The sequence below is a fragment of the Oncorhynchus masou genome, chromosome 25 (genome assembly GCF_036934945.1).
Source record: "Oncorhynchus masou masou isolate Uvic2021 chromosome 25, UVic_Omas_1.1, whole genome shotgun sequence".
In the NCBI taxonomy this organism is placed as follows: Eukaryota; Metazoa; Chordata; class Actinopteri; order Salmoniformes; family Salmonidae; genus Oncorhynchus; species Oncorhynchus masou.
In genome coordinates, this window is record NC_088236.1 from 24,137,772 (window position 1) to 24,163,392 (window position 25,621).

A 25,621-nucleotide genomic window follows, 5' to 3' on the forward strand; every position below is an offset into this window, starting at 1 on the left:
TACTTGTGGATAAACTGGGGAATTTGGGTGTCAACTCTCTACCGATCACGTAGATAAATAGTTTCCTTGTGAACCGTACTCAGCAAGTGAATTTAAACTCCACCATTTCTACTACAACGGTGAATATGGGAACCACTCAAGGTTGCGTACTTTCACCTATACATACACACTGTACACAAACAATTGTCAAGCCTCTGATGCAACCCACACATTTTTTATATGCAGATGACACTGCTGTTGTGGATTTCCTCCACCCAGACTGTCATGACTTCCGCTGAAGTTGGTCCCTCTCCTTGTTCGGGAGGCTTTCGGCGGTCGAAGTCACCAACCTTCTAGCCATCGCCGATCCTCTTTTCATTTTCCTTTGGTTTTGTCTTGTCTTCCATCACACCTGGTTCCAATATCATCAATTACATGTTGTGTATTTAACCCTCTGTTCCCCTCATGTCCTGGTCGCTGATTGTTTATTGTAAGTGCTTGTGCACGTCTGTCCTGGTGTGTGTTGGGTTTTGTTAATAAACTGCGCCGTTGGAAACACAGTTATTTCTCTCCTGCATCTGACTTCTCTGACACCAGTTCGCACCCCTTACACAGACCAAGCCTCTCTTCAAGATTTTGACAGAAAAACAGCTACATTTGACCTGTGGTATGCAGGTAACTTTCTTGAAATAAACGTTAAGAAAACAAAAGGGATGTAAATTGATTTCAGAAAGAACAAAACTCCACAACCCCCTTTTAAGATCAATGGGGAATCAGTCGATAGAGTGACCACATATAAGTACCTGGGAATCAAAATAGAAAATAAACTGAAATTCAATGACTGTGCCTTTGCAAAGATAAAGAAATTGCAAGAAATTGCAGTTAATCTAACTGAACCATCTTAAAGTCGACCGCCATGTCTATAAATCTGCCCTGCAGAGTGTGTTGTCCTTTGGTCTGATATGTGTCAAGCTTCAGCGCTTGATTAAGATGGCGGGAAGGGATAATTGGTATAGATCAAGAATCAGCCACCAACCTGTACACAAAACTCATCCTCCTAAAACTTGAAAGCATTTTACAGGACAGTACTTATCCGCTTCACTCAAAATTCAGTCACAGCAGCCGGACAAGGGGAAAGAGACATCTTGAAAAGAAAAGAAAAACACATAACGGGACTCTTTTATTCCAAAAGACATTAGGCTGTATAATAAATAGTCTATTGGTCCCTTATTTTGTGTAGTTTCTGTGTTTTCATGTTTTATGCACTGCCTTTTAAAGCATATGACCAAATTAATTTCCCCCTGGTGGGATAATAAAGTTGATCTGAATCTGGATGTCATTTGGGTGGTGGATCATTTCTTGATACACACGGGAAGCTGTTGAGTGTGAAAAACCCAGCAGCTTTGCAGTTCTTGACACACTCAAACCGGTGTGCCTGCCACCTACTACAATACCCTGTTCAAAGGCACTTAAATATTTTGTCTTGCCCATTCACCCTCTGAATGGTACAAATGCACAATCCAGGTTCAATTGTCTCAAGGCTAAAAAATAACCGGTCTCCTCCCCTTCTGTCACACCCTGATCTGTTTCACCTGTCCTTGTGATTGTCTCCACCCCCGAGAGGTGTCGCTTATTACCCTTTGTGTATATATCCTTTTGTTTCTCTCTGTGCCAGTTCATCTTGTCTGTCAAGTCAACCAGCAGTTTTTATTGCTCCTATTTTTCCCAGTCTCCTTTGGTTCTTGTTCTCCTGGTTTCGACCCTTGCCTGTCCTGACTCCGAACCCGCCTGCCTGACCTCTCTGCCCATTCTGTCTTCTAGCCTGCCTATCCCCTTGTACTGTTTTGACTCGGATCTGGTTACTGAACCCCTGCCTGGCGTGACATCGAGACTGCCCTTTGTCTGGTACTGTTTTGGACTCTGACCCAGTTCATGAACTCTCGCCTGTCCCCGACCTACCTTTTGCCAACCCCTTGGATTAATAAATATTGGAGCTCAACCATCTGCTTCCTGTGTCTGCATTTGGGTCTCGCCTTGTGTCCTTATACCTCCATCCAAACTGATCGAAGTGGATTTAACAAGTGACATCAATAAGGGACCATAGCTTTCACCTGGATTCACCAGGTCAATCTATGTCATGGAAAGAGCCAGTGTTCGTAATGTTTTGTACACTCAGTGTATACAGTATTCCTATGAAACCATAGAAGGATACTTAAAGACGTCCCTCCAGTAATTTTTTTAATGTTATTGTTAGTATAAATACAGTAAAGTACACACAATTCTTAAATATTTTTTTTAAATAGTGTTTTTTAGACACAACTGTAAACATCAATTAGTTGAGCATTCAAAGAGTTAGTCTGATGTGGGTTAATGATGTCATTTGTAACGGCTTTCTTCTGTTGAAGGAGGAGCGGACCAAAATGAGGCGTGGTGGTTACTCATATTTATCAATGGAAAATGACTAGACATGAAAATACTGAAATGTACAAAAAACAACAGACGGAAACGTGAAAAAACTATACAGCCTATCTGGTGAAACTAAACACAGAGAAAGGAACATTCACCCACGAAACACTCAAAGAATATGACTGCCTAAATATGGTTCCCAATCAGAGACAACGATAATCACCTGACTCTGATTGAGAACCGCCTCAGGCAGACATAGATTATGCTATACACCTCACAAAACCCCAAGACAAAAAACACACCACAATAACCCATGTCACACCCTGGCCTGACCGAATAAATGAAGAATAAACATAATATATTTCGAACAGGGCATGACATCATTGGCTTCCCCCTTGCTTGATTTACAATAGAGAACAAAAGAGGAAAGGCCCACTCGCCATTCCATGAGGATACCTGGACCACCTATTGAGCTGTGCCTTTTGTTAAATAAATCAGCTGATAAATGAGATGAAAAGGAGACTGGTGTAGGACTTTACATATGTTTATTTCCTGATCTATTCAGAGGTGAAAAGGTCATGTGTGGATGATGCTTTTATTTATTTTTTATTTATTTTACCTTTATTTAACCAGGTAGGCAAGTTGAGAACTAGTTCTCATTTACAATTGCAACCTGGCCAAGATAAAGCAAAGCAGTTCGACACATACAACGACACGGAGTTACACATGGAGTAAAACAAACATACAGTCAATAATACAGTATAAACAAGTCTATATACGATGTGAGCAAATGAGGTGAGATAAGGGAGGTAAAGGCAAAAAAAGGCCATGGTAGCAAAGTAAATACAATATAGCAAGTAAAACACTGGAATGGTAGATTTGCAATGGAAGAATGTGCAAAGTAGAAATAAAAATAATGGGGTGCAAAGGAGCAAAATAAATAAATAAATTAAATACAGTAGGGAAAGAGGTAGTTGTTTGGGCTAAATTATAAGTGGGCTATGTACAGGTGCAGTAATCTGTGAGCTGCTCTGACAGTTGGTGCTTAAAGCTAGTGAGGGAGATAAGTGTTTCCAGTTTCAGAGATTTTTGTAGTTCGTTCCAGTCATTGGCAGCAGAGAACTGGAAGGAGAGGTGGCCAAAGAAAGAATTGGTTTTGGGGGTGACTAGAGAGCTATACCTGCTGGAGCGTGTGCTACAGGTGGGAGATGCTATGGTGACCAGCGAGCTGAGATAAGGGGGGACTTTACCTAGCAGGGTCTTGTAGATGACATGGAGCCAGTGGGTTTGGCGACGAGTATGAAGCGAGGGCCAGCCAACGAGAGCGTACAGGTCGCAATGGTGGGTAGTATATGGGGCTTTGGTGACAAAACGGATTGCACTGTGATAGACTGCATCCAATTTGTTGAGTAGGGTATTGGAGGCTATTTTGTAAATGACATCGCCAAAGTCGAGGATTGGTAGGATGGTCAATTTTACAAGGGTATGTTTCGCAGCATGAGTGAAGGATGCTTTGTTGCGAAAAAGGAAGCCAATTCTAGATTTAACTTTTGATTGGAGATGTTTGATATGGGTCTGGAAGGAGAGTTTACAGTCTAACCGGACACCTAAGTATTTGAAGTTGTCCACGTATTCTAAGTCAGAGCCGTCCAGAGTAGTGATGTTGGACAGGCGGGCAGGTGCAGGTAGCGATCGGTTGAAGAGCAGGCATTTAGTTTTACTTGTATTTAAGAGCAATTGGAGGCCACGGAAGGAGAGTTGTATGGCATTGAAGCTTGCCTGGAGGATTGTTAACACAGTGTCCAAAGAAGGGCCAGAAGTATACAGAATGGTGTTGTCTGCGTAGAGGTGGATCAGAGACTCACCAGCAGCAAGAGCGACCTCATTGATGTATACAGAGAAGAGAGTCGGTCCAAGAATTGAACCCTGTGGCAACCCCATAGAGACTGCCAGAGGTCCGGACAGCAGACCCTCCGATTTGACACACTGAACTCTATCAGAGAAGTAGTTGGTGAACCAGGCGAGGCAATCATTTGAGAAACCAAGGCTGTCGAGTCTGCCGATGAGGATGTTGTGATTGACAGAGCCTTGGCCAGATCAATGAATACGGCTGCACAGTAATGTTTCTTATCGATGGCGGTTAAGATATCGTTTAGGACCTTGAGTGTGACCTTGAGGTGCACCCATGACCAGCTCTGAAACCAGATTGCATAGCAGAGAAGGTATGGAGAGATTCGAAATGGTCGGTAATCTGTTTGTTGACTTGGCTTTCGAAGACCTTAGAAAGGCATGGTAGGATAGATATAGGTCTGTAGCAGTTTGGGTCCAGAGTGTCCCCCCCTTTGAAGAGGGGGATGACCGCAGCTGCTTTCCAATCTTTGGGAATCTCAGACGACACAGAAAGAGAGGTTGAACAGGCTAGTAATAGGGGTGGCAACAATTTTGGCAGATAATTTTAGAAAGAAAGGGTCCAGATTGTCTAGCCCGGCTGATTTGTAGGGGTCCAGATTTTGCAGCTCTTTCAGAACATCAGCTGAACGGATTTGGGCGAAGGAGAAATGGGGAAGGCTTGGGCGAGTTGCTGTGGGGGGTGCAGTGCTGTTGACCGGGGTAGGAGTAGCCAGGTGGAAAGCATGGCCAGCCGTAGAAAAATGCTTATTGAAATTCTCAATTATGGTGGATTTATCAGTGGTGACAGTGTTTCCTATCTTCAGTGCAGTGGGCAGCTGGGAGGAGGTGTTCTTATTCTCCATGGACTTTACAGTGTCCCAGAACTTTTTTGAGTTAGTGTTGCAGGAAGCAAATTTCTGCTTGAAAAAGCTAGCCTTGGCTTTTCTAACTGCCTGTGTATAATGGTTTCAGCTTCCCTGAACAGCTGCATATCACGGGGGCTGTTCGATGCTAATGCAGAACGCCATAGGATGTTTTTGTTTTGGTTAAGGGCAGTCAGGTCTAGGGAGAACCAAGGGCTATATCTGTTCCTTGTTCTAAATTTCTTGAATGGGGCATGTTTATTTAAGATGGTGAGGAAGGCATTTAAAAAAATATCCAGGCATCCTCTACTGACGGGATGAGATCAATATCCTTCCAGGATACCCCGGCCAGGTCGATTAGAAAGGCTTGCTCGCTGAAGCTTTTCAGGGAGCGTTTGACAGTGATGAGTGGAGGTCGTTTGATCGCTGACCCATTACGGATGCAGGCAATGAGGCAGTGATTGCTGAGATCTTGGTTGAAGACAGCAGAGGTGTATTTAGAGGGCAAGTTGGTTAGGATGATATCTATGAGGGTGCCCGTGTTTAAGGCTTCGGGGAGGTACCTGGTAGGTTCATTGATAATTTGTGTGATATTGAGGGCATCAAGTTTAGAATGTAGGATGGCTGGGGTGTTAAGCATGTTCCAGTTTAGGTTGCCTAGCAGCACGAGCTCTGAAGATAGATGGGGGGCAATCGGTTCACAATGTTCACAATTTATGTAGGTTACCAACTGACCGTGATACATGACTGTTGACTCCATAGAATGCCATAGGAGTCCTATAAAGGCACCACCGTCAACACTCATAGACCAGGGTAAAACACCAAACTTTGAGATAAATGTTGTTTTACCTTGGTAATAATGTGTATTACTGCTGGTAAAAAAAAAACACTTCTTTAATGTGACTTGACGGGCCAGATGATGCACCTGCAGATCAATTATTGCCTATTTGAGGAGATCAGGCGAGAGCTGTGCTACAGGCAAGGCTCTCTCAGCATGGCGTAAATGTGTTTTCCATGCAGCCCTGGCACAATCATCGCATCATCATTATGCCTTTTGTGTCCAGGGAAAAGAAGGCATTTGGTCTGATTTGTTTTGCTAATGCCCTGGCTGACACCTCCAAAGATACGAGAGCGAGACAGCAGTGTGAGAAGACATCCTGGAACAGACGTGACATACACTAGAAGCCAGCAGTCTGCTCCTTCCTCTGCCTGGTACTGGTCTGCTGCATGCCACCTGTTCTCGCTCTGATTGGCTAACACTGGGATGCTCTCTCTCGCTGTCACATCATCACTGATGATTTTGCATTTTAACCTCTAGTGACACCCCATCCCATGAACGGGACCGTTGTCATCATCTGGCACTAATTAGCATAACGCAACAGACATAAATCTTCCAAGAAAATATTCATATTCATGAAAATCACAAGTGAAATATATTGGAACACAGTTTAGCCTTTTGTTAATCACCCTGTCATCTCAGATTTTCAAAATATGCTTTACAGACAATGCTAGACAAGCATTTATGTAAGTTTATCATAGCCTAGCATAGCATTATGCCTTGCTAGCAGCAGGCAAACTTGTCACGGAAATCAGAAAAGCAATCAAATTAAATCGTTTACCTTTGATGAACTTCGGATGTTTTCACTCACGAGACTCCCAGGTAGACAGCCAAAGTTAATTTCTTTCCCAAAAGATTTTTTTGTAGGCGAAATAGCTCCATTTGTTCTTCACGTTTGGCTGAGAAATCGCCCGGAAATTGCGGTCACCACAACTCTGAAAAATATTCAAAATTAGCTCCATAATATCGACAGAAACATGGCAAACCTTGTTTAGAATCCATCCTCAAGGTGTATTTCTAATATCTATTCGATAATATATACGTAGGGACAATTCGTTTTCACTATGACCGATTGGAGTAATGGCTACCTCTGTATTTTACGCGAGAATCTCTCTCGGAGCCACCATGTGACCACTTACGCAATGTGGCCACCTACGGCTATTCTTCAACAGAAATGTGTAAAACTAAGTCACAATGCTGTAGACACCTTGGGGAATACGTAGAAAGCATAAGCTCGTTGATGGTACATTCACAGCTGAATAGGGAGGCATTGGAACGCAGCGCTTTTAAAACCTGGGGCACTTCCGGATTGGATTTTTCTCAGGCTTTCTTATGCAACATCAGTTCTGTTTTACTCACAGACAATATCTTTACAGTTTTGGAAACGTTAGAGTGTTTTCTATCCAAAGCTGTCAATTATATGCATATTCTAGTATCTTTTCCTGACAAAATATCCCGTTTAAAACAGGAACGTTTTTTTCTCCAAAAATGAAAATACTGCCCCCTAGCACCTTAACACTAGAACCACCAATGGTCATTGATGTTTGATTTTGTACATTTAAAACATCTGCCCAAAAAAAGCAACATCCTGCTCCTTCCCTGATCTTTCCTTAATATTTGTTTTTTTACATTGCACAGTTGTCAGAAAACCACAAACAGAGGCTTTTTACCTGTTTTTTTTTCTTTACACCTATTAATAACTTAAGGGGCCATGACAAATGCTCTGTAGGACGTTGGTATCTAAATCTGCCTCTCTCCTCACTGAATAAATGGATGAATGGGCGATAGAAATTGATATTTGTGCATGTAAAGGTAAGTAAAGGTAAGTAAAGGGGCTGAATAATTTTGCACGCCCAATTTTTCAGTTTTTGATTTGTTAAAAAAGTTTGAAATATCCAATAAATGTCGTTCCACTTCATGATTGTGTCCCACTTGTTGTTGATTCTTCACAAAACAATACAGTTTTATATCTTTATGTTTGAAGCCTGAAATGTGGCAAAAGGTCGCAAAGTTCAAGGGGGCCGAATACTTTCGCAAGGCACTGTATTTTTAAATATTATGTGAAAAAAAACATAAAATGAAAAAAAAATGGAAGTAGAATTTTTAGAGATTACTAATGCTACTGTCCCCATTACAACAATAAAAATACTTAAATACATGTTATTTTGTCCTTGAAACAATTGATTGAAATACTGTAGAAATCCAATCATTCCTATGTAGGACTGCTCCTACTTTTGGCTTCTAAGCCTCTCAATGTACAATACATAACATCAGCAATCCAGGGTTTCTATACACATTTCAAGAACCTGCCCATCTGCGCAACATGCTCGGAATAGCAAAGACCTCGAACGTGCCCACGTGTTGACACTGACGTCATACAACAGTACACAAAGAACAGGGTTGAGAAGAAGGCCAGTGTGCAAAATCCAGACATGGAAGATAGGGTTGGGCGGTATTCATATTTTCATACCTTCATACCGTTCCTGTACTATATAGTACTGCCAACATAAGGGCCATTAGTCCTTTTCAAATGTAATTTTATTCAATTTTATCTACACACAGAACAAATTAAGGAACTGGGGGGGATTGATTGTCTTTTTGGTTTTAACCAAGAAGCATTATCTTGCAAGTAGCCATTTAGCTAGTAAGTTAGTAAACCAAATGCATAGCTCGAGCAGATGTAAGTGCCTTTGAATGGGGTATGGTAGTAGGTGCCAAGCGCACCGGTTTAAGTGTGTCAAGAACTGCAACACTGCTGGGTTTTTCAAGCTCGACTGTTTCCCGTATGTATCAAGAATGGTCCACCACCCAAAGGGAATCAAGCCAACTTGACACATCTTTGGGAAGCATTGGAGACATGGGCCAGCATCCCTGTGGAACGCTTTCGACACCTTGCACAGTCCATGCCCCGATGAATTGATGCTGTTTCTAGGGCAGATGGGGGTGCAACTCAATATTAGGAAGGTGTTCCTTATATTTTGTGCACTCAGTGTGTGTGCCTATGTTAGCAAATGTTGTAAACAAAAACACAGGTTAAAGTCACACACAATGTATTAACCTATTACAACTGGAGCAGACCAACCCTGCTGGGTGTGCAGGTTTCTGTTCCAGCCCAGCACTAACACCTGATTCAATTTAGCAAATAGGTTGATAGTCATGTGTGCTATTGCTGGGCTGAATAGAAATCTGCTGCCCAAGTAGATCAGGGACCCGTGGAGTGAGGTTGGCCTCCTCTGGTATTTTCTTTTTTTTTGTTCACCTGAAATTATGCTTTAGTAATAATAGCTAACTTGTTACTAACCTTTATATTTGAGTTAGCTTACTTATACACTTTGAAATTATATTACATAAGTTGATTCTTTGAAGTGAAGTGTTTAAACTTGTTTTAATTGTTAACTTAAAACTATTATTCAATGTTGATTCATCACAGATCACAATCCTGCAATAAAGAGGGGAAGGGAATCTGTCTCTTATTTGTCTGTGTTTCTGTGTTGTATTCTTAAATGAACATGACCTTTTTGTTCAGTTGTAATCTCTGGATATCAGGCATGTGAACCCATTTTGCATTTGATGATAATGGCATGCAATGCCTTTGCAGCCATAGGCCTACAGTAGGATGGTATTAGCCTTTAGGGCCTTTGTAATTCACCACTGGAAAGTGCATCTGTAGCAGAGAATAGCTTAACTCACACATTGTTTACATATTGTTGAGCTATATGTTCTCAATTTAAAAACCAGTACCATACCAGTAGACAATGTAAATGAGGCTAATTATTGGAACATTTGGCATATGGAACATTTCTGACATCTTGTATTTCAGCTCATGAAACAGGGGACCAACACTTTACATGTTGCGTTCATATTTTTGTTCAGTATACAGTTTGTATTTCGGTACGATAGCTTTCTCTGGTGGAGCTCCATGATTTCTTCAGGGTATTTTTCTGCAGCATGCAGGCAGTTGTCTGTCAGCTTGTATTCTGAGAATGATGTAAATGTTGGGTTCAGTGGAATGTTAATGGTTTGGAACATCTGTTATGTTGTGATGATCGTTATTAAGAGACTCTCAGGGTGCCGGTGGCTCTGCAGTTTAAAAGACAGTAGAAGTTCATTACCATATGCTGTCCTCTCTAATGTCTTTCTGCTCTGGACAGAGTTTTCATTTAAGCTATTTCTTTCTCTCTCAAGTTGTGACTTCACTTTCCTTTTTATGCTGTCATTTTGTGTCTGGACAAGAGTCACGGGCATTTTTTCAGGCTGTATTCAATCAATACTTTCGGCAGTGATGGATGTTTTTCTCCAGCATGACATGCATTTACTGTTTAGTTGTATGTATTATCCCTTATGCACAGGCAGACCCTATTCAGGAGTAATCCAGTGTCAGGGTTTATATGTGTCACAGGACATTTTCCAGGGACACTCATATTTATGGGCCATTCCAACACACACCCATTTATTAGGCCCCTTTTCACCTACTTCAGCAGAAAATAATGGCCCATGCAACCTAATTGCTGCATCAAGGAAAAGCACTCCTTTGTAAAAAGATAAACAAGGAGGAAGCTATAACAACAAACAGGAAATCCTGCAGATACAAATGTTTTCTCTGTCAGAGCCATTTACTATTTACCATTGTGGAAGATCAGTGATGTTCCCTGTAACTGGCTTTGGTCGAGGGTAGATAGATATATTTATTTGACCATTTGAAACGTCTTACAGATCCGTCCCTTTTTTACCATTTTCGCCTAAAATGACATACAAAAATCTAACTGCCTATACCTCAGGACCTGAAGCAAGAATATGCATATTCTTGATACCATTTCAAAGGAAACACTTTGACGTTTGTGGAAATGTGTAATTATTTTTACCATCAATATTGAAATGCAAGAGAAAGGTGTCACAACTTCAGCAGAAGTCGGTCCCTCTCCTAGTTCGGGCGGCATTCGGCGATCGACGTCACCGGCCTTCTAGCCATCGCCGATCCACCTTTCATTTTCCATTGGTTTTGTCTTGTCTTCCCTCACACCTGGTTTCAATTCCATCAATTACATGTTGTGTATTTAACCGTCTGTTTCCCCCATGTCCTTGTCCGGAATTGTTTCTTGTAGTGCTTGTGTACGTTGTGCTAGTGGATACTGGGTTTTGTTTGACCCATTAATTTATTGTTCTGTTAACGGTGGTTTTATGTTTATTAAACAACACCGTTATATATCAGTTTTTGCTCTCCTGCGCCTGACTTCTCTGCCGCCAGTACGCACCCCGTTACAAAAGGCCAAAATGTATTATTCCAGCCCAGGCACAATTTATATTTTGGCCACTAGATGGCATCAGTTTTGGACTGATCCAATGAACCATTGCATATATGTTCAAAATGTTGTATCAAGACTGCCCAAATGTGCCTAATTGGTTTATTAATACATTTTCAAGTTCATAATTGTTCACTCTCCTCAAACAATAGCATGGTATTCTTTCACTTTAATAGTTACTGTAAATTATACAGTGCAGTTAGATTAACAAGAATGTAAGCTTTCTGCATATATCAGATATGTCTATGTCCTGGGAAATGTTAATGTTATTTACAACCTCATGCTAATCACATTAGGCTACTATGTTAGCTTAACCGTCCTGTGGGGGTTGGGGGGACACCGATCCTGTAGAGGTTTTAAAACATAATACGACAACACGTGGATAATACATTTGAAATCATCGAGGATGACACAAAAACGTTTGAAAATGTATTTCCATTGTGGTCCTTTTAAAATGGCGACTGCACTTCCTGATTTGGCCTCGTTTTGAAGATTGCTCATTAAGAATGCTAGCGGCAATGACTGAAGCTATTTGAGAGTTATCTTGGGGGTGTGATTTGATGTGGGTGTGTTATGTTCGCATATTGTGGCCTAACAGGTACGGTTGTTTGTCCCTCCTGAGTCACCGTAGCAACAACATAGCCATTTCCTCAAAATAGTCACTTTCTTAAAATAGTCAGAATATCTAAGATAAATCAAGAAAGCTGTAATTAATTTAGACGTTTTTGCCAAGGAGGTCCTAGTAACGCAATTTTACATCTAGCAAAGTGTTTGGTGCAGTATATTTTAAGTAAAAAAAATGTGCTAAAAAACTACTCAGTGTACTGCATACAGCCTATTGAGTCAGGACATTGTGTCTGTGCACTCAGGACTGATTTCTGAGAACAATAACATGTCTGCAAGCTGTTAAACTATCGTAAATAAAGCACAAGCTGCACGCTGTTTATCAGTGCCCAAAATCACTTGCTAGCTAGCAAAGTTCCAACTCTGTGTTTGTCAAGGAAGCAAGCAAGTAGTAGCCAGCAGGCACATTGAGCAGCCAGGCCACAATCAGCTTATCAAGTCATTGGTGAGTGGCAATGTTTGTGTTTCACTGCCGTTTAGGTTTTTACAACTTTCTCACTTACCAGAGTGTGAGTCTGTCAGGCAGTGTTTCATAGGGAATCATGTTACAAAACAGGTCGTGGGAGGACACAAAGGCTCGCGAATGGGAATTTACAGTTGTGATCGTCTCTAGCCTAGTGGTTAGAGCATTGGACTAGTAACCGAAAGGTTGCAACTTCAAATCCCTGAGCTGACAAGGTACAAAATCTGTCGTGCTGCCCCTGACCAGGCAGTTAACCCACTGTTCCTAGGCCGTCATTGAAAATAAGAATTTGTTCTTAACTGACTTGCCTAGTAAAATAAAGGATAAAAAAAATTATCATTTTGCCCAACAAATGGGCAGACTAGAGCGATTGACAGTATCAAACACATAAGGAAGTGGCCACTCCGTAAAAGGCTTAGTGCCAAGGGTGATTTCAATGTAACATTGGTGACGTGTTGTCTTATGTAAACTAAACAAGTCTGAGGCACTGTGTAATGGGCAGGTCTGTCTCACTGTCTGGAGGTTCTGGCTGCTATTTTGGGATAAAGCGCACAGCTGATAGAGCGCAATCAGCACAGCTGCTTCTCTCGTGTTAGTGGGCATTGGGCAAGTGGGCGTGATCATAGTTCATATCCAACCCTCCAGTAAGTTTTGACAAACTCTCAAAACTCAGTTTTGGACAGGACTGACTTTATTACCAAAATTATCCTATTTACACTTTGTAGTAAATTCTGACACTAGATTGAATGCTTCTGACTCATACCGATGCCAGACAGGCTGTTTAAAACTAAAGAAGATGGTTTAAAAAATGTACAAACATAAACATAGAAGGCCTAGGCTACACAGTAGAGTTAGCCTACTAGGCATACTTGGGTTACAAATAACACACAACAAAATAAAGGACAAGACAACATTGTCATAGGCATAGAGCAGGATTCCCTCAGAAGATCAGTGATCACAGGCTCCTAATCTGAGTTAGATGATGGCTTGATGATGTTGATGCCAGGTGATGCTTGATGCAATTGATACCACATGAGGGTGTTTCGGTTTGCCTGCCAGCTCTGATGTTATCCTCTGCCTCTGTCTAGCCTTTGATGCCTTGTGATGGTGATGGAGTTGGTATACTGCAGGGTCACTGTCTTCTGTCTGCTGTTCTCTCCTCTAGGTGTGGCAGTGTGGGGGGAGCATGGAGGTACTTCCCTGCGCCAGAGTGGCACACATCGAGCGGACCAAGAAGCCATACAACAACGACATTGACTACTACGCCAAGAGGAACGCCCTGCGGGCCGCCGAGGTCTGGATGGATGAGTACAGGTCCCACGTCTACATGGCCTGGAACATCCCCATGAATGTGAGTGTAACCATAGTCTCACAGCACCTGATCTATGAAGAAACCTAGAATGGCTAGAGTCATGGTTTTTTGTATCCATAGGAAAATAATTACATTATATAACACAACAGGCATTCTATTGCTAATCTAAAGGAACCTTGCTTGAGACCTGAAGACTTGTGGTTCACAACGCAGCTGGTCACAAGAGCCTGGCTGGTCTTTCACCCCACCCATCCATCCATCCCATCCTCACCACTTGTTCATTCAGACCAGCAGCCTGTTCTGTGCCGAGCGGGGTGGGCCCCTCTAGACAGACTGCTAGGCCTCAATGGATATTCAGATTTCATTCCACTTGACCTTCAGAGCAGCTCAGTGAGATCTGAACGACGACGTCAGGCTCTGAGTGGTGGAGCGGAGTGAAGAGCTGAAACCAAATGAATGACTAATTTAATCAGTGCCACTTTCATACACATCAGTTAAGACGTAATTGCTTTCAAGGGCCTTTGAAATAGGCATGGAAAATAATAAACAGCCATTTTCAATAATAAATAAAAAGGGATTAATGGAGAATACTAATTGCCATGTCTAGTAAAGGAGTACTGCAATGATCTGAGTGGCACAGTGGGCGGTGACAATGCTTTAAAACATAGCCTGGTAGTAATTGTAATGTTTTCTTGACATTATTGTCATTAGAAACAAACTTTGGATTGTGTTTCACTCAAACAAGGCCTCCTGCACAGGGGCACATTACGGTAATGATCCCAGGGAGGCCAATTCTTCTGTTAATATGGCAGAACGGTCATTCAAAACACAGGGAGAGGCACAATGGATACAGGCAAGAGGACAGTAACTAAGACAGCACCCTATTAAACAAACTGCCTCATCGCCCAACATTCTTCGTCCAGTGTAATTACGAACACAGTGGTACAGTGCTCTATTAACCCTCTGTCCCATGGTGCAGACTTATTTTGTACATAATGCTATAACTAATATATCTCCCATTCCCAACACCACACACACAGGATCACATAGTCTTGTTATTGGTTAGAGAGGCTGGAGGAGAACGCAATTACTCCGGTGGGAGGGCAGGGTCTGATTCACTGTGATTACCACCATCATGTAGTCCAAACAACATCTCTCATGGAATGCATCTGTTATAGCTAATAAAAATAACAGAGGACAATGCCAGTGCTCATTATTCACAGATATTAAAATATGGCTGAAACCTGTGGCTCAATGTAGTGAAGTATGCTTAAAGGTCCAGTGCAATCAAAACATGAATTGCCTGTGTTTTGTATACACTGAGAGTACAAAACACAAGAAACACCTTCCTAATATTAAGTTGCAACCCCCTTTGCCCTCAGAACAGCCTTAATTTGTTGGGCATGGACTATAAGGTGTCGAAAGCGTTCCACAGGGATGCTGGCCCATGTTGACTCCAATGCTTCCCACAGTTGTGTCAAGTTGGCTGGAAGTTCTCTGGGTGGTGGACCATTCTTGATACACTTGGGAAATTGTTGAGCATGAAAAACCCAGCAGTGTTGCAGTTCTTGACACACTCAAACCGGTGCGACTGACAGCTACTACCATACCTTTTCAAAGGCACCAAAAATATTCTGTCTTGCACATTCACCCTCTGAATTGCACACATACACAATCCAAGTCTCAATTGACTCCAGGCTTAAAAATACTTCTTTAACCTGTCTCCTCCCCTTCATCTACACTGATTGAAGTGGATTTAGGTGACATCAATAAGGGATCATAGCTTTCATCTGCAATCACCTGGTCAGTTTATATTATAGAAAGAACAATGTTTTGTACACTCAGTGTATATTTCCACACTATGAAGTTGGAATAATACTCAGAAATTGTGAAAATTATGATAATGCTTTTTTATTGTAAGAGCTGTTTGAAAATACCTCCTGAAATTTCAGCCTGTTTTGGTGGAATGGAGTTTTGGCCTGCCTTGTTACATCACAAGACTAGTTCCAAACCTCTCTGCCAATAACAGTTAGTTTTCTGTTTCCCCCTCGCCACTTAAGAAATTGATCTTTGCTAAGAAGCTATTTATGTTTTATTTTTGGCAATTTTAATAAAACAATCACAGTAAGGTACTTAATTGTTACCAACAAATTATTTGATATTTAAGGTTTAGAAACAGCTGCGGTCCAAACAGAAACAGGCTACAGTACAAACACTTAAAAGACACACCCTCGTCCACTTACCCTCGCCTTATGCCCTTGGGGGAATCCCCGTCGCCATCTTGGAAGACGGTCCAAATGATTGGCCAAGCAAGGGAAGCAACATAAGCCCTCGTTTTTAGTCGGCTTTGCGAGTGTACAATTATGTTCTCTCCAGGGCCTGAAACTCCCCATTATTCAATTTGCGACGATTGTACATCCACTAAGAAAAGTCTGCAAAAATGTAAAAACAACATCAATGGAGAAGTCAATGTACAAGTGTAGGTAAAAACAAATGCAAATAATTTTGAAATTGTGCTACCTTTGCACATGACGACACAAACATGTCTCGTAAAAAGTTGTTTTTGTTTGGTCATCTTTTGGAAATTAAAGAAATAAAACATTTTTCTTCTTCAGAAGTTCCAGCTAGGCAGGCTAACGTCAGTTAGCTAATACATTTGCTAGCTATCACACGGTAGGCATATATTAATAATTCTATGTAATATAAGTAGACATGCAATCATAATTGACTGTAGCGCATGTAAAGTATCCACAAGCTACCGGTGGCTGAGGACACAATCATCGCGGATTGAACGAGTGACAAATTTCTGGCCAAGGGTGGTCCATTTCAAAATCATTCCTTCCTCCCTCACCACTTGCCCTGCAAGTGTATACTCGTCAGATGTCTTCAGAAGTGTCCACTTAATTTGAGGGCTGAGGGGATAGGGTGTGTCTTTTCATTGTTTGGACCGCCGGCATAGAGTCTTTCTCTTAATGAGGCAGTGCATGTCTGCTGTGGAGGCCAGGGCACAGTGCAGACCTCAGAGCAGAGCAGTTATTAAGCATACCCCACATCAATTTGGGAAGCCACCTCCATGCACAACGCTGCTCGGTGTGGCAGGGCCATGAACACTCATAATTAAGCAGCTGATTAGAATTTGCACAGCATACTGTCATGTCTAATGAAAGAACAATGATTGTCCCACATGACAGCCTCCATCCATCTCTTAACCAAATACACTCTTCTTCTCTCAAGCTCCTTAACCTTTTTCTTTTTCCACCCTTTCTCCTTCCAGAAATCTTTTGAGGCCTCCATTTTTCTAATTACATGAAGAGTAGTCATATATTGCTTAGCTTAAGTCATTGTGTCCTGGTTTAATGTAATTTCTCTGTGTTTGCTGCCAGAACCCTGGGGTTGACTATGGGGACGTGTCTGAGCGGGTGGCCTTAAGGAAGAGGCTGCAGTGTCGGAGCTTCCGCTGGTACCTGGAGAATGTCTACCCAGAGATGCGCATCTACAACAACACCATCACATATGGGGAGGTGAGACATTCCCTATTCACTATCACTACTGGGTGTAGTGGAAGACCTGTACTGGGCGAAGTGGAAGACCTGTACTGGGCATAGTGGAAGACCTGTACTGGGCGTAGTGGAAGACCTGTACTGGGCGTAGTGGAAGACCTGTACTGGGCGTAGTGGAAGACCTGTACTGGGCGTAGTGGAAGACCTGTACTGGGCGTAGTGGAAGACCTGTACTGGGTGTAGTGGAAGACCTGTACTGGGCATAGTGGAAGACCTGTACTGGGCGTAGTGGAAGACCTGTACTGGGCGTAGTGGAAGACCTGTACTGGGTGTAGTGGAAGACCTGTACTGGGTGTAGTGGAAGACCTGTACTGGGTGTAGTGGAAGACCTGTACTGGGCGTAGTGGAAGACCTGTACTGGGCGTAGTGGAAGACCTGTACTGGGTGTAGTGGAAGACCTGTACTGGGCGTAGTGGAAGACCTGTACTGGGCGTAGTGGAAGACCTGTACTGGGTGTAGTGGAAGACCTGTACTGGGCGTAGTGGAAGACCTGTACTGGGCGTAGTGGAAGACCTGTACTGGATTCAATTTTCACGACACGATACAAAAACAGAAGGAATATGTGCAGCCTCCTGTGTGTTTGAAGAAAGCTGACAATAACATTCTACAAAGAATAAAACATTGCATTAGTTTGCCAAGAGATCATTAATTCATCAACCCACACATTCTTGAAATCTCCTCTTCAGTCTTCTGTTGAATTATCTTGTCTCTTGCAGTGATTGCAGAGTGTGCTTTGTTGTAAGGAATGCTTCAGTATAAGAAGTAGTGTTTGTTTTAATATCACATACAGTGTTAGGCAAGATATGTTTAAATACTGTACGTACAAGCAATCTATCGTCAATAGTGTATTTCATCCCGTCTGCGCTTCAAAGATTACATGTTGAAGGGAAATTAATTAATTCACAGGGAGTCATCAAAAGGTAAAGGTATCATGTTTCCATAGCAACACGGCACAGCTACAAGATTCAATGCAATTTCCCCGTAATGAGATTTAATTAAACAGTTATTAGCTTTCGATGCCTACTTGATTGTTTTGAGCTCGACTGCACAATCCTGCACAGCAAAAAAAGATTCTGACAGGACAAGAAATTGAATGCAAAAAGTCAGTCAATTCGTAATCATTGTATTATAAAAGTCAAGCCTTTTACTTATTGATTTCAAAGAAAGAAAAATCAGCCTTTTCAAATATATGGTTGACATATATCCAAAGTAAACTACAGATTCATCAAGCAGCACAGTGTTGGTGGCCCTGGTTCTTCTACAGTCTTGATATGAATGCTCTCTACGCCGGCGTCTTGCAAATGGATTCCTCAAAGCAGCTCCCATTTAGGTGGCACTATTTCAAATCTGCGACAAGCCACGGAACAGTTACCTTGTGTTGCCACAGCACAGCAGCTGAAGCTCATCTGTCATTGGAACTTCAGCTGCACCCCCTGCACTGACCAGACCAGCAGAGCGGAGCCTATCTGACAACACAACATGATAGATATCTTCACAGGGTGGAAATAAAGTGATACACATTCAAATCACATACCTCCTCCAACACATAACTCCACTAACACACACTACCATCTGGACGAGGAGTGTAGAACATTGACGAGGTTTTCGTTGCTTACATGATACCCTATCTTAGAATAAAATGAAACCTCTCATTACTATAGAGTGTAGATGATTTGTTTATGAGACATGGTGAGATGACAAAGTGACATTGCATTTACTAAGGGACAGATTTATTAAGAGTTACCTTTTTACAGTGTTAGATAAGACTGTTATAACAACCGTTTTGCGTTTATACCTTTTTATTTCCTTCTCAAAATAACAAATGCAAACTTTAATCTGAATCAGGAACAATAAGGTCTATGTCTGTTGTGTTGCAGGTCAGAAACAGTAAGGCCAGTGGCTACTGTCTGGACCAGGGATCAGAGGACGATGACAAAGCCATCCTCTATCCCTGCCACGGGATGTCCTCACAGGTTAGCAGATTTCACTCCTATTAGCTGTGATATATTTACAAATAATATAAAGACTCTGTTCACATTTTCAAAGTTGGTTGAACGTGAATGTACCTTTTTTCTTCAACAAATAAGTGTTTAAGCATTATTCTTACATTATACCGTGTAATGCCATGGTATCTCATTATTGAAAGCCAAGCAAAATAACATTTCATTTTGGGGGAAAAGCTCAGAATTGTGAATATATTCTGCTGAATGTGGTTTTAAGAAGTCTAGGCACTACAAAGTCCTCCTGAAGTGGAAGTAATTCATCAGCCAGTAGATTTCTGCTTTCTTATTCGTTTGTTATAATATTCTAATCCATGGCCTCTAGAGCCCCCTGGAAGTTTCATTAGAGAATGTTCACTAGGTGCTGACCTGTGAGTGCCAGGGCAAAAGGGGCTTTGACTATTTTTTTGTGTGCACATGCAGCAACTAAAGCTCATGCCTGAGAAACAATCATGCAAATATTATTCATGGCCGATTTTTTTTTTTTTTTTTTTTCACCCTCCAGATGCGGAGTGACATGTTTATTATCAGTCGCATGCTGAATATAAATAAATTGTTGAGCACTGGGTGGCTCTTTCCTCCTTCACTCCTTCTGAGAGAGCTCAGTGCAGTCCAGTAATGTAAAGCTACATCAAGTCTTTAATCCTAACCTCAGGGGAAATAAACAAATGGAAATGAATTTTATGCCATTGTATCATTAGATTACAACGATGACTGGCACTATGCTACTACACAGGACCCAATTCAATTTTTGGAGCCGTTTAGATTTTACTGAACCTTTCCAATTCTGTATGAAAAATGTAATTGTGCTGAATAAATCTTTATTGTGCCTCTTAAAAATCTGTCTCTGTTTCTACCATGCCTCCTGTAAGGAGATTTAAAACCAGGAAGACGATGGCACACCTTGTCCATTTGGCTAATCCTAATATAGGGCATGGCAGAGGAAGGAGGTTCCAGGCCCAGGGTCTCCCCAATCAACCCCCTGGCTCACCCCAGCAGGAATCTCAGCTATGTATGGTGTACATGGAGCACTGGATGTTGCTCCCTGTTTTCTATTTTCACCACTTATGCTAAGAGGCTTCTTAAGTCCCCAACCAGGAGCTCTGTAGTAGTCATGGCCTGCATACCAAATCGCACCCTTCCCCCTATATAGTACCCTAATTTTGACCAGGGCCATGGGGAAAATGGTGCCATTTGGGACACAAACAGGGTGTTTCACATCAAACACAGGTATCCTGCTGTGGCTCAGCCCCCATAGGGAGAGGACATGTCCTGTCTTCTGTCCAGGCTACACTGAGCCTGCCTGCCTGGGCCATACATGCATGGCCCCTCACAAAGTACAGTAATCTCAGTGGGACATTGCAGTGCTGTCGCTCCATGGTAGAGCAAGGGGCGGAGGAGGGATTACTGTAGCAGGTAGTCTCCCTCAAATACTTCCTTCTATACAATAAAACATAATTTAATGTGCTCTACCCTACTGTGTTAATGAGCCAATTAGTGAACACATGATTAGCCTGACCCAAAGAGGCTCCCCCCAAACCTTACGGCGTCAAGAAAGTAATTGAGCATCAGCTTCTAATATAATGCTTTGAGAACAGGTTGATTGGCTTGGCAGAATAATTTTGTTATGATGGCTAAGTATTTGTAATAGTAACATTTTAACTGCATTAGGAAATAAAGGCATCCACTCCTTAACGCTGTCAACACATTTTAACAGGGATTATGTCTTTGGCCTGTACCCAGTTCTCGTTTACACTACTGATAAATCATCTTGTGATGCCATTTACTACACATTTCACGACCCGTAAACACTAGGATAGAAAATCCGTTTGAGGTATTTTGAAGGAAGAAAAAGAAGAGTGAAATGAATGAATTACAAAATAAATCACTTAATCCTTTACGATCTATGAGCCTTGCTGCCAGGCAGGATCCCACTTCCAAACAGAATTTTGCAGCAGACAGCATATAGTTTTAAAAACCTTTATTGGTATTTGAAACACTTTCTCATGGTATTTCAATAGAAATTGTGAAAAGGCAATCAGCTACAGGATATTAACCAGGCCAAAGGTTAATATTTTTTACTCAAACCATAGCCTCCTTCAAACAAGTGTACCTTGAAATGTCTGGACAAGTACGTGGCAAACCCATTCCATATTTTTCATATATTCCAAATTGGTGTCTCTGAATCGTTAAGGTTTTTATGAGGGCAGCACTCTGCTAAAAGGACACCCAGTCAGCTTCAGTCATAGCGACAGTACAGCCTGTTAGCCCCACATTAGCTGGCTGGTATATAGTTTTATCCAGCTCAGAGTATTTGGTTTAAGAGAGTGGTAACAGAAAATATAAACCGGCAGCTATCAGCAGCCATTCATTCAGCTGCAAGGCTCACATATTCTCCATCTAAGCCTAGTCCTCAACAGTATGGGTTCAAAAGCATTCTGTTACATTGATCACCCTCCTCTTGTTCTGGTTCATACAGTTACGTGTAGCTCCGTTACAATATCCCCTCTTAGCTGGATGACTGGGGAACAATGGAGAAGAGCAGCATTTCACAGTGTGTGTCAAGTGGGTTGTATTGAAGACCCTCTTATCTTTGGCATCTAATTTCTGTGAGAGGATCAGTGTAATGAATAATATATGTTAACTCTACTGTATCCTTATGTAAAAGATATGAGGCACAGACATACACTATTTCATGTACTGGATTAAACGTCTAGGGATAATATTTGGTTGCGAAAATCTTTAGCATTAATTAACTATATACTTTCTATCTGTATATAATGCCCTAGGAAAGTCACATAATAGACTTAGCTCCAAAAAATATTAAGATAATTGAAGTCCGCATACGGTTAATGAATTTGCTCATTGAATCAGAGTTGGACGATAAAATGTACAGTATTTTGGGTCCATGCTTATTTTTGCTACAATCAAATGAACTGCCTGATGTTCATCTCTGTTTCAGCTTGCCCGTTACTCAACAGAGGGGCTTCTACAACTAGGACCCCTAGGGTCGACCACCTTTCTGCCTGACACCAAATGTCTCATCGACGACGGAAGAGGGCGCACGCCCAGCTTGAAAAAATGTGACTCTGTTTCGCGGGTTTCCCAGAGGCTGTGGGATTTTACACAGGTAAAACAAAATACAAATGGATTCAAATCTAATAATTGATCAATGTTTCTGGCTTCTTTGGAATAACTGAGTCATGTAATGCATCTATATAGAGGCATTGAGGTCAAATAAATGGTTCTGTATAATACGATGAGCCATGTGCTAAATGTTAGATTAAATGTGGTTGCTGCTGGTAAAGGTACCTCCATTGCAGAAGACTATGCAAAATCCCACTGAGTCATAGCAAAACACATTTCCCACTTTCATTCAGTGCATTGGCATTCACAACGGGCTCATAGAAGGATAATAGCAACGTGGATTCTACTTTGAAGTGTGCCAGTACTGAGTATAATAACACTATTTGAACCATAATATCTACCATCAGGATTATAGAGTGATTTGAGGTTATGCAAAGTTATTTGGAAGAATGTGTTCTTTTTCAATCTCAGTGTTACTGATATGATCTGTTCCCATCTTGTTTTGTAGAATGGTCCAATCATCAGCAGGGACACTGGACGGTGCATGGAGGTGGAGATGTCCAAAGATGCCAACTTCGGCCTTCGATTGGTGGTGCAGAGGTGTTCTGGTCAAAAGTGGATGATACGGAACTGGATAAAGCATCCGAAGCATTGAGGCAAGACATTTCCTCTGAGAAAAGAATACCATTTCAGTCTTGGAGGGCAAACCCATCGACAGACAGTCTGAGAGCATTCCATATGAGATAGCTATAGGCCCTGGGACTGATGAGATGAGTAGTTCACAGTTTGTGGACTCTTCTATGGACTGTGTGCACTGTGCCCTCCCCTTAGGGCATAGAGCTTTCAACTGCTGAATCTTTAGAAGAAGATATGTTTTCAGCTGAGCTGAGGGTCAAACATGGAGAGCATACCATAGGCCTACAGCGAGCTATACAGTACTGTTTGAAATGCTCTTTTTACAGAACATCCACCTATGTAGAACATTAATAAGACAATGGAATGCAACTCCTAAGGGGGTTCAACACTGACAATGACAAGCAATGTGTATTTGGTATAAAGCCAATCCCAGGAATCTTTGCAGATCAAAATATGAAATTGCTTATTAGTCACCATATCAACTTGTAATTACTTCAGGCTATCATTTGGAGAATTTCTTTGGGCATTTCGCTATCCTGTTAAGAGATTTAATATGCTTCAAAAAGCTGTTCATCCTCCCAATGAACTGATCAGGATGCAAAGCAACTACTGTTCTCACAAATACAAAAGGATATTCATTTCTCTTTTTCTTTTTGACTGTATTGCTCGCCACTGATTATCAGAGCAATAACGTGCCCTTTTCCCATCCTTAGGAGTCATCTGACCAGGGAATGGCAATTCCACAAGCATGTACAAATTAGTGTAAAGTAATTAATATAGAAACCAACATAAAAATGGCTAAATAATAGTAATGTTGTAAAATTGATATTAGTTCTCCAAGAACAGTTAAGATAATAAAAATGTTTATGATGACCCAGGAGTACATTTTGTAAAACTGGATTCATTCAAGAATTCTAGATTGTTCACAGAGCAAGGTAGTTTATATAATGGAACATTCCAAGATTCTAAAGATGTTCCTTACTCACAATGCAGTTCACTGCATGTTACATGGAAGCCCGGGCCTATTTTTACAGATGTAAAGACAGATGCTGGTGGTTGTTTTACACTGACAGCGAGCACAATTATCTGCCTTTGTTGTGTTTCCACTTAGTCTCCGACTGGATACTGGCCTCAACTCTAATCGTTAAAACCAACCCACAGGATAGCATGTCTTCACAAAGTACTGAAAGCTTTCCAATTTATTATGCTCAGCAAGAAACTCTTTCCCCACTGTATTTTCTGATGCCCGGCCAACTTTGAAGATAAATAATTCTTCTCTAAACCTTTTTGGTACCATATTTTGTGCCTCATTCATTATAATGAATGGTCAAAATGTAGAAGTGCAAATGACATTTTCTTGACAAGTGAATTATATTTTTTAAATCTGTTGTCACATTTGCTAGAATAAATGTCGGACCAAGGCGCAGCGGATGTTGAGTTCCACATCATTTTAATGATAAAGTGAAACTTAAGACAAAAACAAATAAAAACCAAACCGTGTCTACAGAGGTGCTCCGTGCACGAACTCAAAACAATATCCCATAAACAAAAGTGGGAAAAACAGCTACTTAACCCATTTAATCCTGAATTTTTCCCAGACATGAAAATATCCAAATCAAGTGTCATTAGTAACCCTTTGAAGTAATCAATCATTATTTTTTGAAATTTTAATGGAAAAATAGGTGAAAAGGTGTGTTTTATGGTCGGTCACAATTGTGACCAGTGGGATAATGTCACATAAGCTAAATTAACATATTTCTCCTATGCTGTTATCAAAGTTCTTATAAATCCCAACCCAGTTATTAACACATTTAAAACGGTCACTGGCAGTCCCCAGCATTGCTACTAGAATGCCCCGTCACATTCTAGTGTGACTATTTTGCATATCAAAAACCCTTATACAACACGATATGAATACTGAGAGCAAAGACAAAAAAACAACCATCAACATATTTCAATATTGTTTCTTTATTGGCACATACATTGTAACATTGTTACTTTAGTACAATATTAATATTGTAACATTTGAACTTGCACTTTAGTGTAACATTGTCATTGACATTTTAGTGCAACATTCACTAACAACTGAATAGCAGTCCTGTGATTCATTCCCACTGAACATAAAGGTAACATGTAGGAGATGTAGCCTATAGAATATGCATTCAAGTAGAGGCCTACACTAAACAAAATAATTACACATATATATAAAAAAAAGCACCACTGCACAATGAGTGCTTATATATATATATATATATATATATATATATACATACATACATACACACACACACACACACAGTGGGAAGAACAAGTATTTGATAACCTGCAAAAATCGGCAGTGTTTCCTACTTACAAAGCATGTAGAGGTCTGTAATTTTTATCGTAGGTACACTTCAACTGTGAGAGACAGTCTTTTTGTCTAAAACAAAAATCCAGAAAAATCACATTGTATGATTTTTAAGTAATTCATTTGCATTTTATTCCATGACATAGGTATTTGATACATCAGACAAGCAGAACATAATATTTGGTACAGAAACCTTTGTTTGCAATTCAATTCAGATCATACGTTTCCTATAGTTCTTGATCAGGTTTGCAGACACTGCAGCAGGGATTTTGGCCCACTCCTCCATACAGACCTTCTCCAGATCTTTTAGGTTTCG

At 41.1% G+C, this 25,621-nt stretch overlaps 1 protein-coding gene across 1 annotated transcript in view; it reads left to right on the forward strand.

Annotated features, from left to right (window-relative positions):
* LOC135513933 (polypeptide N-acetylgalactosaminyltransferase 9-like) overlaps positions 1-25,224 on the forward strand; it is a 127,871-nt gene extending 102,647 nt beyond the window's left edge. The window contains exons 7-11 of the mRNA XM_064936971.1: positions 13,529-13,714; positions 17,059-17,196; positions 19,113-19,208; positions 22,198-22,365; positions 22,831-25,224. Of these exons, the coding sequence (XP_064793043.1) occupies positions 13,529-13,714; positions 17,059-17,196; positions 19,113-19,208; positions 22,198-22,365; positions 22,831-22,977 (735 nt within the window). The 3' untranslated portion in view covers positions 22,978-25,224. The remainder of the gene's footprint in view (positions 1-13,528; positions 13,715-17,058; positions 17,197-19,112; positions 19,209-22,197; positions 22,366-22,830) is intronic.
* Positions 25,225-25,621: the final 397 nt, after the last annotated feature.